This window comes from Talpa europaea (assembly GCF_964194135.1).
Source record: "Talpa europaea genome assembly, chromosome: 9".
In the NCBI taxonomy this organism is placed as follows: domain Eukaryota; kingdom Metazoa; phylum Chordata; class Mammalia; order Eulipotyphla; family Talpidae; genus Talpa; species Talpa europaea.
The window spans coordinates 80409553-80423612 of NC_140076.1; the positions used below are offsets into that span (position 1 = coordinate 80409553).

General features: G+C 44.5%; 1 protein-coding gene across 1 annotated transcript; it reads left to right on the forward strand.

Moving 5' to 3' along the window:
- Positions 1-4264: 4264 nt before the first annotated feature.
- On the forward strand, positions 4265-7623 carry RPTN (repetin; the record flags this gene model as incomplete). Its single annotated transcript, XM_084244014.1, has 3 exons — positions 4265-4402; positions 5547-5883; positions 5933-7623. The coding sequence occupies 3 exons, from the start codon at positions 4265-4267 to the stop codon at positions 7621-7623; spliced, it is 2166 nt and encodes a 721-aa protein (XP_084100140.1).
- Positions 7624-14060: the final 6437 nt, after the last annotated feature.

Consider the following 14060-nt stretch of genomic DNA (forward strand, 5'->3'; position numbering starts at 1 on the left):
TTGATCCCCATGTGCCCCCTTCAGAAGTCACATTTCTTCAGTACACCATAGTTCTCCTAGGTACGCAGACTTAAAATCTGTAGAGCCTCTCCCGACCTCTCCATGTTCTCCACCCTTCATCTAATCTCTCCCAAGCCCATCCTCTCATTCCTTCTATCACCCAACTACCTTCCATGGCATTCAAGTCAAAGCCTTTGTGGTTTCTCAGGTGGGTAGTACAACAGACTCCTAACTGGTCTCCCTGCACAGACCTCCTCTTTCTACTTCATTCCACCACTGTCTAGGGAGACCAACCTGCTCCCAGTTGCCCAGAACTCTCCCAATTTTAGCACTGAAAATCTCATGTCCTGGGAAACCCCTTACTCCCAGGCAAACTGAGACAGCTGGTCACGTTACTGCAATCAGATTACAATCATCCAATAAACACTGCTTGGATCCTGTCACTTTTCTGAACAAAGTGTTCCCTGCTTCCTATTTCTCATTAAAATAAACTCTCAAGCAGGCCCCAAATCTGCCTCAGAAGACATAGAAGAAGGCACATTGGACTAGGTAGAGAAACAATGACGTGGGCCTCCCTGGTGGCGCAAGGGGTAAAGGTGCAACCTATGAAGCTGTCTGCAGCCACTGCAGCACGGGTTCGATCCCCGGCCAGGGAGCTACCCACATGGTTCAGCAGACCTCTCCTAATTTGTCCACTGCTCCCCTCAGCAGTGTATTTCAGTCAATCTTCCTGTTCTGTTCCCTGCTCTGTCTCTGGTGAATCCTCTCTCCCCTACACGTCCGGCCTGTACCTCAGTTCTTGTATGCATAAATAAATCTTTTTTAAAAAAGAAAGAAACAATGACTCTAGGAATGACTTTTCAGAATCCTGGAGACCCTGTGCAAGTCACACAATCTGGCTGAACCCCTGGTTTCCTCATCTGTAAAATGAGAATGCTAATGAAGCTGATGTGTACCATTAATTTAGCCCTTGAACAATCACAGGTTCTTCTCCCATAAAGCCATAAAAAGGAATTCACAGACTTTTTAGTTACTATAGAAAAGCAAATTTTGTTCAATAAAGGGAAGTTTATTTAAAGTAAGAAAGCAAGGACACTCAGATACACTGTACCTGGATGGGGGTGGGGGATTGGGGGAAGAAGACCTTGTGGGCCGTGTCTAGAAGTATTTAAACATTTTTTCTCCTAAAATCTCATCATCCTACCCTGTGATTGGCTCTCTCTCCCAGTGGCCATACTGCTCTAAGCAGATGTGCCCATTTTCCCAGCTCTTACTATAGGGCTTCTCCTTTTACCTCCCCTATCCACGGTCTTACTCTTTCAAGTTATTGTCCTTGTTTATTTAGTCCTCCTGGACTTTCTGAACTCATATCTGGGTATGTTTTGGTTAGTACCTCTTAGAATTTACTGTCCTTATCTCAGAAGCCTCTTAGACTCTCCCAAAGCCCCTGCCTGTGCTGTCCCTGAAGCTGCCTACTTAACCTAACTTGCCCTGGGACTCACTAAGTCAGCTCCAAAATTCTCTACTGCTGTTCTTCTATATACCCTGTGCTCCAACCAGACTCACCAGCTCACTCTAATCCAAATACACCCTATACAATCTCACCTCTGTGCCTTTAATCTCTTCCTTCTCCCCACCAGAATTTCTCTGTTTTCTTCCCTATCCACCTGAATGTGGGGCCTCCCTGGCAGCCGGGGAGTTAAATCTCAGTGCTATCCCCTATCCACATGAATGCTTTGAGGAACAATATTAATCTCACTTCCAAAGGGAAGCCTGGCCCAGCCCATGAAAGTCCCTGGGGAATGGAGTTGGCATCAGAGACCAAGGTCTCCATTTATTCCCCATCTCTGCACCCAGGCCATGCCAGCATGCACGTAGGAATTCTCACACTCAGGATTTATCATTCCTGCTCCTGCATACAAAATGTTTTTCTATGTGGAGCTTTTTTATTTCAACTGGATTAAAATCTCCCTGCACTTTTGTGATTTCTGTGTAGCATTGAAAGCACAGTCAATAATAGCAAATGGTATTACTAATAATTGAGTGATGTATGGGAACACGGGAAAAAGTTCAACAAGGAATCTAGTGAGACAAAAGTAGAAGGATAAATTCTAGATAAAACTAGAATTTTTTGCCCTGACACAAGATTCTCAAATGTTTTCATAATTCAATATTTTGCTTATTTCAAACATTTACTAAGAATCTCCTATGCTTAAGATATTCAGGAATGACATGGGTGCAGAGATAGGGAATAAATGAAGACCCTGGACCCTGACAGCATCTCTATTCAGGAATCACAGATCGTCCTTGTTGTCCCTTAACTCTAACTTATCAGTAAGGCCTTAGAAGACTCAAGGGGAGGCAGCTCCACCATCATCACTCCCACCCGCCTCCCAAATTGATCAGGTATCTAATTCTACCACTTGTCTGCAGAGCTGTTAAATTTTTAAAAAATTCAAAATAGGTCAACAGATTAAAAATCAACAATTACCTATATAAGTAGGACATTAGCCCTAAGACAAATCTCTTCCAAGAACTATATCCTGGTCATAGACTTAGAATCTCTAGTTTCTGCTCCGACAGATTTTTGTAAAGTGACTATATTGATAATCTTCTTAAGTAAGATTTGAAAGTTGTCCTCCATTAGTCTTGGTAATTGACACATATAAAGATGAACTCAACCTAGACCTCTGCCCCTTGGGACCCCCCCAGAATGCACACATGCATACACACACTACCCTAATTAAATGGGGCTGGGACTTGAACAATGTCACCTACACTAATGACAAACAGGTTTGTGAGCAAGTGGGGGAAGGAAATAAACCAAATGGTTTGCAGAGGGAGAGGTCAAACTGGGCTGAGCTGGGCTGGACCCAGAGTGATTCAGGCTCTGCCCCAGAATGGGTGTCTCCTGGGATGGCCTATTAGGATAATTAAAATCCACATAAATAGGATGGGTTTTCAGCTCTCCAGTATCCTCTCCAGCTTCTGCATCTTCTGCTTATTCCTCCTCAATCAGGTAAGACATGCATGGGGTAGCAACAACAGAGTCCACGGGGCTCTTGATGGTGGCTGGGATGTGCTGGTCTGAACTGTGTCCCTGTGGCTGACAGTGTTGGGTGCCCTCCTGCCACTGCTTCTTGGTTTTGTCTGAGAATATGTTGATATGGGGCAGCCTGCTTTTGAACCTATAAAATTCTATGCCTTGGTTTCCACATGTCCTAGACATCCTAAAACTGTGAGCTAGACATACTAAAACTGTGAGCTAGAGTGCATAGTCCCCCATGGAGGAACATTTACCTTTTGTGCAAGTTAGGCAAAACCCAAGAATGTATAGCATCAGGGTGTAAGGCTCCGGTGGGGCCTGCAATAAATTGACGCAAGGCTTGTCCTATGCAATCATTATTTGCCTCCTCTCCTTATAGATATCACTGCATGCTTTTGGAAGCCCAGTGTGTTTTTCAGCAAGGATTTCAGTTTGGAGGCTTGGAAACTCAGTAGCTAGACTCACTGCAAAAGACATATCATCCAGATCCAGATCTCAAAAGACTCTAGCCTCCCACAGGGATAATATGAACCTAGCTGACTGAGTATACTTCCCATTATCTGTGAGTTTCCTCCCGCTTGCTCTTTTTATTTGTAGCAATTTTTGTATTCACTGATTCTACTTTGCAAGCACAATCCCAAAATGACCATTCTGGCCGGAAGCACTTGTTGGAATTTAACCTTTCAGAGAATCTCCTTGGCCCGATGCGGGAGACTGCTCGCCTCCTTCCCCACTTGAACAATGTTCATTAGAAGACCGAGGGCTGTTCAGTGGCGTCTATTTAGTGCCCTTCATTGGTTAAAATTATGCCTTACTGCTTTGCTTTCTGGCACTGCCTCCAGGGTTTCCTAATCACCCTTCCTTTTCATTCTAATCATGAGAATTTCAACAAAGCAAGTCCCACCTGGAGTAGAGGAAGAGGCATGTAAACATCTACCATATATATTTTGGCTTTCAGGAAACAGCCACTTTTTCTAGCAGGAGACACAGAGTTTGCACCCATTTCCCACAGTAGCACCCGATATTGGGAACCTGATTTTGGTTCAAAGGGATTGAAGGGTATGGTTAAGAAGGGGCTCTAACAAAGAGGGGTCACTTTCTAAACTTCTTTTCCTGACAGAAGGGCCACTTGCCCTCTGAAAATGCTGTCTCCTGGTCTTCCTCTTAAATACAAACAGAATTTCATTTCTTCTTTCAGGTTCACCTGTCTTTGTCAAAATGGCTCAACTCCTGCGCAGCATACTCACCTTGATCGAAGTGTTCCAGAAATATGCCAAAGAGAATGGGGATTGTACCTCGCTGTGCAAGAAGGAGTTGAAGCACCTGCTTTTGACTGAGTTTGGAGATGTCCTCCGGGTAAGTTGCATAGATTTTTGGTCCCATGGAGTGAAGTGTAAGTGACACTGACACTTACACCCAAGACTTGAATTTTTTTTTTAAACAAACAATTGGTGGATTCTTTCTGATTTCCTTTTTTTTTTAATTAATTTATTTATTTATACAAGCACTGGGTATAGTCAGAAGCGCGGGAGGGTGAGAGAATTCACCAGAGCCAGAGCGGGGAGCAGAGCAGGCAGAAGGACCAAAGTACACTCCTGAGGGGAGCAGCGGGCAGCAGGAGAGGTCTGCACACCATGTGGGACCCTCCTCCGGAGCAGCCGGGGATTGAACCGGCGCTGTAGAGGCTGCGGGAAGCTTCACAACCCAGCACTCAACCGCTGCGCCACCGGGGAGGCCCAAGACTTGATGTTTTTATTTGCACATGTTCTTCCTGTAACTAAAAGAATTTCCTTAATACTTCTCTCCCAGCACACATACACATAGGCATACTATGTGCACAGGCAGACAACATGCTCACATACACACACACACATACACACACCTTCTTATACTTGCGTTTGAGCAAGTAGAAGTACAGCTTCAAACTGAAAATCATTTCTCAGAAGAAAATGTGAGATGATATATTGATTTCTATAGTTTAGCACTATCTACACATCTTATTGTTCATTCATTCATTCATTCATTCATTCAATAAAGAGTTGTTGAGCACCTGCTCCATCACTAGGCATTGGGAACTTAAACATGAATAGAACCAGTCTCTTCCCTGCAGGATTTCACAAGATGGTGGGAAATGAGTATATATTTACTTATTTATAAGTAATATAAATGAATATAAATAGTATATAAAAAATTAGAATATTGCATATCAGGGGATAGAATAGCTTCTCCCAAATGACTCAAAGTAATTATTGCCAGAGATGATTTAAACAAGTGTATCTACTTCCCTGCAGTTATAGTCTTATTGCTCCAGTGGGAGGAAGTACTGAGAACCAGCTGCTCAAAGCCAAGAACCCAGCCTAACCCACTTCAGATTAATGGTTTCTCACTGAAGGTGGGGGGAAGGAGCTAATGGACTGAATGAACTAGGGCATGGACATTGGCACATATGTTAGTATCCATAGGAAAACATCTAATTTTTCTCTTTTTGATTTTCTTATAGAAACCAAATGACCCAGAGACTGTGGAAACCATCCTGAACCTCTTGGATAAAGACAGAAATGCACGTGTTGATTTTCGTGAATATCTCCTGTTGGTGTTCCAACTGGCCCAAGCCTGTTATCATCAGCTGGATGATGGGTCATGTGGAGATAGCAATTCTCAACAAGAAGAGGAGAAGGAGGGAACAAGAGACCATGGGTTTCCAGGAAATACAAGCAGACAACAAAGACAGAGGCATGAAGAAGAAAGATGGGACTCCCACTATGGTCAGTCTGATAGACAAGAGAGGGACTCACGACATGGTCAGTATGAAAGACAAGACAGGGACACCCACCAAGGTCAGTCTGAGAGACAAGAGAGGGACTCTCACTGTGGTCAGTCTGAGAGAGAAGGAAGAGATTCCCACCATGGTCAGTCTGGGAGACAAGAGAGGGACTCCCACCATGGTCAGTTTGGGAGACAGGAGAGGGACTCCCACCATGGTCATTCTGAGAGTCAAGATAAGGACTACCATCATGGTCAGTCTGAGAGACAAGGAAGAGATTCCCACTGTGGTCATTCTGAGAGCCAAGATAGGGACTCCTACCACGGTCATTCTGAGAGGCAAGGAAGACACTCCCACCATGGTCAGTCTGAAAGCCAAGACAGGTATTCCCACCATGGCCATTCTGAGAGACAAGGAAGAGACTCCCACTGCGGTCAGTCTGAGAGACAAGATAGGGATCACCACCATGGTCATTCTGAGAGGCAAGGAAGACACTCCCACCATGGCCATTCTGAGAGACAAGGGACAGACTCCCACCATGGTCAGTCTGAGATCCAAGATAGGGACTCCCACCGTGGCCATTCTGAGAAACAAGGAAGACTTTCCCACCATGGTCAGTCTGAGAGCCAAGGGAGAGATTCCCACCATGGTCAGTCTGAGAGCCAAGATAGTTACTCCCACCATGGTCAGTCTGAGAGCCAAGATAGGGACACCCACCGTGGTCATTCTGAGAGACAAGGAAGAGACTCCCACCATGGTCAGTCTGAGAGCCAGGATAGGGTATCCCACCATGGTCATTCTGAGAGACAAGGGAGAGACTCCCGGTGTGGTCAGTCTGAGAGACAAGATAGAGATCACCACCATGGTCATTCTGAGAGACAAGGGAGCGACTCCCACCATGGTCAGTTTGAGAGCCAAGATAGGGTCTCCCACCATGGTCAGTCTGAGAGCCAAGATAGGGACTCCCACCGTGGTCATTCTGAGAGACAAGGAAGAGACTCCCACCATGGTCAGTCTGAGAGCTGGGATAGGGTCTCCCACCATGGTCATTCTGAGAGACAAGGAAGAGACTCCCACCATGGTCAGTCTGAGAGCCAGGATAGGGTCTCCCACCATGGTCATTCTGAGAGACAAGGGAGAGACTCACAGTGTGGTCAGTCTGAGAGCCAAGATAGGGTCTCCCACCATGGTCATTCTGAGAGCCAAGGGAGAGACTCCCACCATGGTCAGTCTGAGAGCCAAGATAGGTACTCCCACCATGGCCATTCTGAGAGCCAAGGGAGAGACTCCCACCATGGTCAGTCTGAGAGCCAAGATAGGTACTCCCACCATGGCCATTCTGAGAGACAAGGAACAGACTCTCACTGTGGTCAGTCTGAGAGACAAAATAGGGTCTCCCACCATGGTCATTCTGAGAGACAAGGAAGAGACTCCCACCATCATCAGTCTGAGAGCCAAGATAGGGACTCCCACCATGGTCATTCTGAGAGACAAGGGAGAGACTCCCACTGTGGTCAGTCTGAGAGACAAAATAGGGATCACCACCATGGTCATTCTGAGAGACAAGGGAGCAATTCCCACCATGGTCAGTCTGAGAGCCAAGATAGGGTCTCCCACCATGGTCATTCTGAGAAACAAGGAAGAGACTCCCACCATGGTCAGCCTGAGAGCCAAGATAGGCACTCCCACCATGGTCATTCTGAGAGACAAGGGAGAGACTCCCACTATGGTCAGTCTGAGAGACAAGATAGGGACTCACACTGTGGTGAGCATGGGACAGAAGAAAGGGACTCTAGCTTTGGTCAAAGTTTAAATCATAAATCTAGTAGCAACCAGACTAGAAGGCAAGGATACATCCTTGCCTTAAATCAATATGAAGAACAAGTGCAAACTTCTGGTTATGGCCAGTCTGAAAGGCTTGGACTACAGTCGAGCTATGGTCAGTCTAGAAGACTAGGGGAGGACTCTTATTCTAGTCATACAAACCAACAGGAAATAGGGTCTTATAGACCAACTGGGAGGCTGTGTCAGGAATCAGGTCTTGGCAATAGATATGGGCAAGAAACTGATTCTCAATACGGCCAGACAGACAACCAAGCCCAGAGTTCCCACTATGGTCAGACAGAAAGACAAGGCCTAGGATCTCAGTATGGCCAGACAAACAGACAAGGCCAGAGTTATGGTCAGACAGACAGACAAGCCCTAGGATCTCAGTTTGGTCAGCCTGGCAGACAAGGCCAGAGTTATTGTTATGATCAGACAGAGAGACAAGGCCTGAGCTCTCCATATGACCAGAAAGACAGCCAAGGTCAAAGTCATTGTTATGACCAGACAGGCAGACAAGGCCAGAGTTATGATTATGGTCAGACAGACAGACAAGGCCTGAGCTCTCCATATCACCAGACAGATAGACAAAACCAGAGTTATTGTTATGACCAGGCAGGCAGACAAAGCCAAAATTATAGCTATGGTCAGACAGAAAGACAGGGTCTAAGCTCTCCATATGGTCAGTCAGCCACAGGGGAAAATAGACAAAACAGGTACTTCCAAGGGAAAGAGGGATCTAACAGAGACTTGTATGTTGAACAACCAGGGAGGTCTGGGATGCAAAGTCAACAGACTCAAGGACATAGATACCAGCCTAGCGAAGCACAGTGGGCCAGCCACCAGGCCTGGGGGAGTGAGGATAGCTACCTCCCCCAACACAAACTTGTGGCACAAATCCAGCAAGAAAGGCCATCATGCAGTAGTGAGCAGGGTCACAGACAGACCCAGACCAGTCAGAGTTGCACTGTGGGGCAGAGCCACCAGAAAAAGGAAGAGCAAAACCATCAAAACTGGGGTAAATGTGGTCAGGAAGGTAAGGAAAGTCCATGTGAAGCACGAGGCAGGAAAAGCCATGAAGAACAAAGCCATCAGACAAGAGGTAGGCAAACCCATGGAGAGGAAGAGAGCTGTCAGACAAGGGGCATGCATACCCATGGAGAACAAAGCCATCAGACAACGGGCAGGCAAACCCATGGAGAACAAAGCCATCAAACAAGGAGCAGGCAAAGCCATGGAGAGGAAGTGAGTTGTCAGACAAGGGGCAGGCAAACCCATGGAGAACAAAGCCATCAGACAACAGGAAGGCAGATCCATGGAGAACAAAGCCATCAGACAATGGGCAGGCAAATCCATGGAGAGCAAAGCCATCAGACAAGGAGCAGGCAAACCCATGGAGAGGAAGATCACAACTGTCAACAACAAAATAGGCAAACCCACGAGGAGAAAGAGAAGTACCAAGGGTCCCAGGGCCAACAATCCCATGGGATAGCACAAGGGGGCTGTGCTGACAGAGAAAAATTCCCAGGTTCACAGGGAAGGGGCAGTGGGGTGAGCCTCCACCCACCCCAGAGCAGTGGGAAACCCCAAATAAGAGAACAGAGTGGAAGCCAAAATCCCTGGACAGCTGTCGGTGCCAACCCCCTCTATGACTACGTGCAAGAGCAGAAAGCACAAGGGCACGAGGCTATGCATCAGTGCTGAAGCTATAAGAAGCCAAGGGGAAAGAATTCTCTGTGTCAAGTTCATCTGTTTAAGAGGCTTAAAAGACATGACTTCCTCCTCTCCTGTGTTCTATCTACATGCTAGGATGCTTTGGGGAGCTAGTATTCTCTTTTAGGGCATTTCAGTTCTTTGAGAAGCAAGCAGTTCTCAGGTGGTGAAAAGTGGGTGAAAAGTGGGTAAAAAGTGAATGGTAAATTGGGTGAAATAATCAGATCCCAATTTTGATTAATTTGGGGATTTAAACAATTTCTTAGTTTTCCCTCCATGTAAGTGGGATATGGATGGATCATTGAAGGGTAGAAACTTCTCCCAAAAGTTCAGAAACAAGAAAGGTATTCTGAAGATATGGAGTACAAGAAGAGGACACCTGGAATTTGGTGAACTTTGGCTCCTATGGATGAAGCATCAGGAATCACAAACCTCAGACTGTTAAGTAAGATGAAACACCGTGAGCGACTAGTTGATGGAAGAGCCAGAGACCTCAGAGGGCATCTCTGATGTCATTAACACCTCCCCTGCCCAAGCTCCTATCCCTAATCAGAGGTCCTGTCTACTGGGCTCCTATTACTTGAGCTAACTGATCTGATTCCTACTCAATGCCTTTCAGTTTCTGATCATATAAAATAGAGAGAAAGCATACGTCATCTGTTTGCAGAGTCCAAGGAGCCAAAATTGTCAGTCCATAGCTCCTGGGGCTGAAAACCCTTCACAAGAAAATCTATGGAATTGTATTAAATCCCCAATAAATGATTGGTGAGCAAGGAACTTGATGACTCTTTTCCTTCTTCATGTAGAGCCATGCTATCTTCACTTGTGGGTCATTCCCCATGAAGAAGACTTCATTTCTGAACTTCTACGCTCTCTTTGATCTTGGAGTTCCTGGGCACTGAAAAAATAAGAATCAATATTAACCAAAACAAAAAACAAAAAACACACAACAGAGTCAAAAGGAACTTATCTAAATAATTCCAGCAACTGTGCACTCCACAGGGGAGTCACAGTTGACCTTTCCCTCCCCACCCCCATTTACCTCTACATTGAAGTGGTCATTAAGTTTTGCAAACTCTACATCCTCCATATCTCTTGAATCTCTTCCTACTTCTTCATCTCCACTGCCTTAAACTCCCTTCTCCTTAGTGACTCCCCTGTGACTTTAGAATAAAATTCACCTTCCTTAGCATGGCACAAAACCCCTTTTACTCTCCGTCCCAGATGTCCTACCCAGCCAAGTCTCACACAAGGTCCCTCTCAGGAGCATCTGATGCTCCAGCCATGACAACTTTGCCTTTTCTTAGTACACCATGGTCTTTCGTTATTTGTAACTTTGCATATACCATTACATAACCTGAAGTATCTCTCTCCCTTATCTGCCCGACAAAAACCAAGGTATCCTCTGTGTCCCAACTAAACATCACATCTTCTGAACAGCCTTCCTAGACACTCAAGCACCCCTTTCTCTATGTTCCCACTAACTTCCATTGTATCATTTATTATACCTTCTATCATAATTATCTCACTGACAAATTGGGAATAAGAGCATAATCTTATTCAACTCTTTGGCACTTAGTATAGCCACTGCATAATTTATTGCTTCTTGAATAAGTAGGCAGATAAAGGAAATTAATCTGACTTAGGAATAAATTCATTCGAATGTTTATTAGGTCTCTACAGATAAGGGAGTTTGAATGAGACCTATTCAATTGATGAAATAGTAACCATTTCATATAGTTTAAGCAAAGGGGGATTTAATGCCTAGAATTATAAAGATGGGATTATTAAAAATCAGTTGGCAATTTCTGGAACTATTGAATTCAATACATCACCAGTGCTGCAGTTGAGGAATCAGAAAGTTGGGATCTAGAAGCTGCTGGTATTGCTGCCAAACTGCCTGACATCCACACCTCCATTACCTTGTTTTCAAAAAAAAAAAAAAGGCAAATTCACAGAACCTTCCAAATATCATGTAGATATAGCTAGTTGGTAAAATATAATTCACATTCAGGACCTAGGTGCAAAGGTGTCTAGGAAATACAGGCATTAATGATGGATTCTGAGTGCCATTCAATCATATTTACCACAGAAAGGATATGAAAACTCACAAAACTCCTCAAGAAGGTTATACTCCGCAAGAAATACATGTACAGCAAGCAGTCATTAAACAAAGCGAGAGATCATGAATATTAAAAAAAAAATGCCATTAGGGCACCATGAGGGGTGTAAAGTGGCTCTGCCTGGAGGGTTGAGAAAGACTTTCATAGAGGAAAACTTCTAAGCTAGGGCCATGACCCTGGGGTAAAGGGGACAGATAAGAAGATCATGGATTGTCCTGTACCTTAAGCTCAACGGTGAAGGCCATATTTTGACCACATTTTAAAGGACATAATTGTGAATCTTCCTCACAAATGTTCTCTATAACTTAGACCCTCCCCAGAAAGCTTAAACTAGAGAGTGGAGAATAAACCCAAAGGTAAGGGTCTCAACATCTGGAAGGTGCTCAGGTTCATGGAGCAGTGAAGGGTGGGATGACTTCAGGTAACCTAGGAAGAGGGAACAGTGTAAGTACAACATGGAGAAGGAAAGTCCAGGGGTTTTCAATGAAGCAAAAGATCCATAAATAGAACACTAATGAGAGAACATAGATAAAGTCAAAGCCTGAAAGGCAAATTGAGCCACATCAAGAAGGACCGAACATCCACTATGAAGAGTTTGGATTTTTTTTCTTTTAGTAGTAGTATTCACAAAAGTTTTCTGGGCAGAAGATGAGAGGATAAGACAAAATACTGGCAGAAGAGATGCTCGGGATGGAGAGAAATATGTAAATGTGGAGTTAGGTAAATGAAAGGGCCCCATCACAGGTACAGCATATGCCCCCACTGCTCTTGGAACACAGCAGACTGGTGGACTATTCAGGCATTAAGGTCATGAGCCAAAGATCAGAAGGGAGGAACCACCTTCAAGAGGGTATGAAAGGAGGAGGAAAACATCCTAACGTGCTACAGAAGTGGCTCTACAGCTGGTTTTTAAAAAACGGCAGCTCTCCAGATCTAAGCCAAAGAGCAACTTTCTGAACTTCCTCAACTGAAAAGTTCAAACAGAAGACCATACCCTTAAGCACTGTCTCTATTCTAGAATTCTGAGAGAATTGTGCAAACTGTGAAGCTAATTCATAGTGCTTTCTCCAAAAATAATTAAATCAGAAAGACATCATTCCCTTGGAGAATAAAAATCTTTACTTCACTGCAGCCCCTCTTCCCTCTCCTTGGGACTCACTCCTCAGCCACCTTCTCTTCTTTTCTAACTACTGATTATTGTATCCAGTTCTGACTTTAAATATCATCACTATTTCAGAGACTGCCAAATCTTACTCCCCAGCCCTACCTCTTTTCTAAACCCCAGAATCATATATCCAATTATCTCCTTGACATTTCCATTTGGACATCAGAAAGTCCTCAATCTTAGCATTCCAAACAGTACTCTTGACTTAACCTATTTCTCCTCATTGTCCCCACTTCAGTAAGTTGGTGGCACCATTCACATTGCTCAAGCAGAATCCTTATGAGACATTCTTTACTGTAATCCCCCCAGATAAACACATAGGAAGTTCTTTTGTTTCTACCTCAAAATACAGGATAGCCCAAATCCACCATTCCCACCGCCTCCATCTCTCTCCTAGTATACACAACAGCCTCCTGATAGGGCTTTCTCCTCCTCCCTTGTAAAATCTAAAGCACATCATGTCCCTCACCAATGTAAAACACTCAGTAGTTCCTCCCCGCACTGAGCATGTGATCCAATATTCTACCCAGGGTCTTCCTACAGGCCAGGACCCTTCCAGACACTCTCCTTTTCAGTCACTCTTTTCCAACTATGTGGGCCCTCTTTCCATGATTCTAACAAGAGAAGATGGTTCCTACTTTAAGGTCTTTGAAGCGGCAGTTTCTTTTGCCTGAAGTAGTCTTAGCCCCAATCATTCCGTCTCCTTCGTTCATTCAGGTCTCAGTCAACAAAGAGTCATCTCCTCAAAGAAACTTTCTCTGACATTTAACCTAAGAGCTGCCCCACAATCGCACACTCTTTGTTCCTCCTGCTATTAGGAATTTTCACGTGGTATTCTTATATTGTTGCGGATTGTCTCCCGCCTCTCCATTATACCCCAGCACTTATGACCCATAAGAACAAGGACTTTTTCTTGTCTGCCACTGTATCCTGTGCATCAAAAAGACTGATAGGCTCGGGGTGCCTATCCAATGTATGTGTGGACTGAGTGTACACAAAAGCCCCACACAGTCTGGCTTCCATCCACATTTCCAAGTTCATTTCCCACAATAGATTCCAGCCATCTAGATTCCAACTTAATTGGACAACTTCCCAGTCTCCGTATCCCTGCTTGTACCATTTCCCCACTTAAATGTTCTCCTAACCTTCATTTATCAAAATTCTACTCAGTAGTAAATTAGCAACATCTTCAGGACCCTTCACCAGTAAAGAACTTAACACATTGCACTGAAGTCAGTTCTAAACCCACCTGTTTCCCATACCACGCTCTGAGTTTCTAGAAGACAGAAACTATCTACAGCAGTAAGCACAGTGACTGGTTAATTATATGGAAAGAACCTGAGGTTTATAATTTAAAAAAACTTGTATTTATGGCCTAACTCCACCATTTACTAATTTTATTATCTTAGAATAACTTCTTTATCT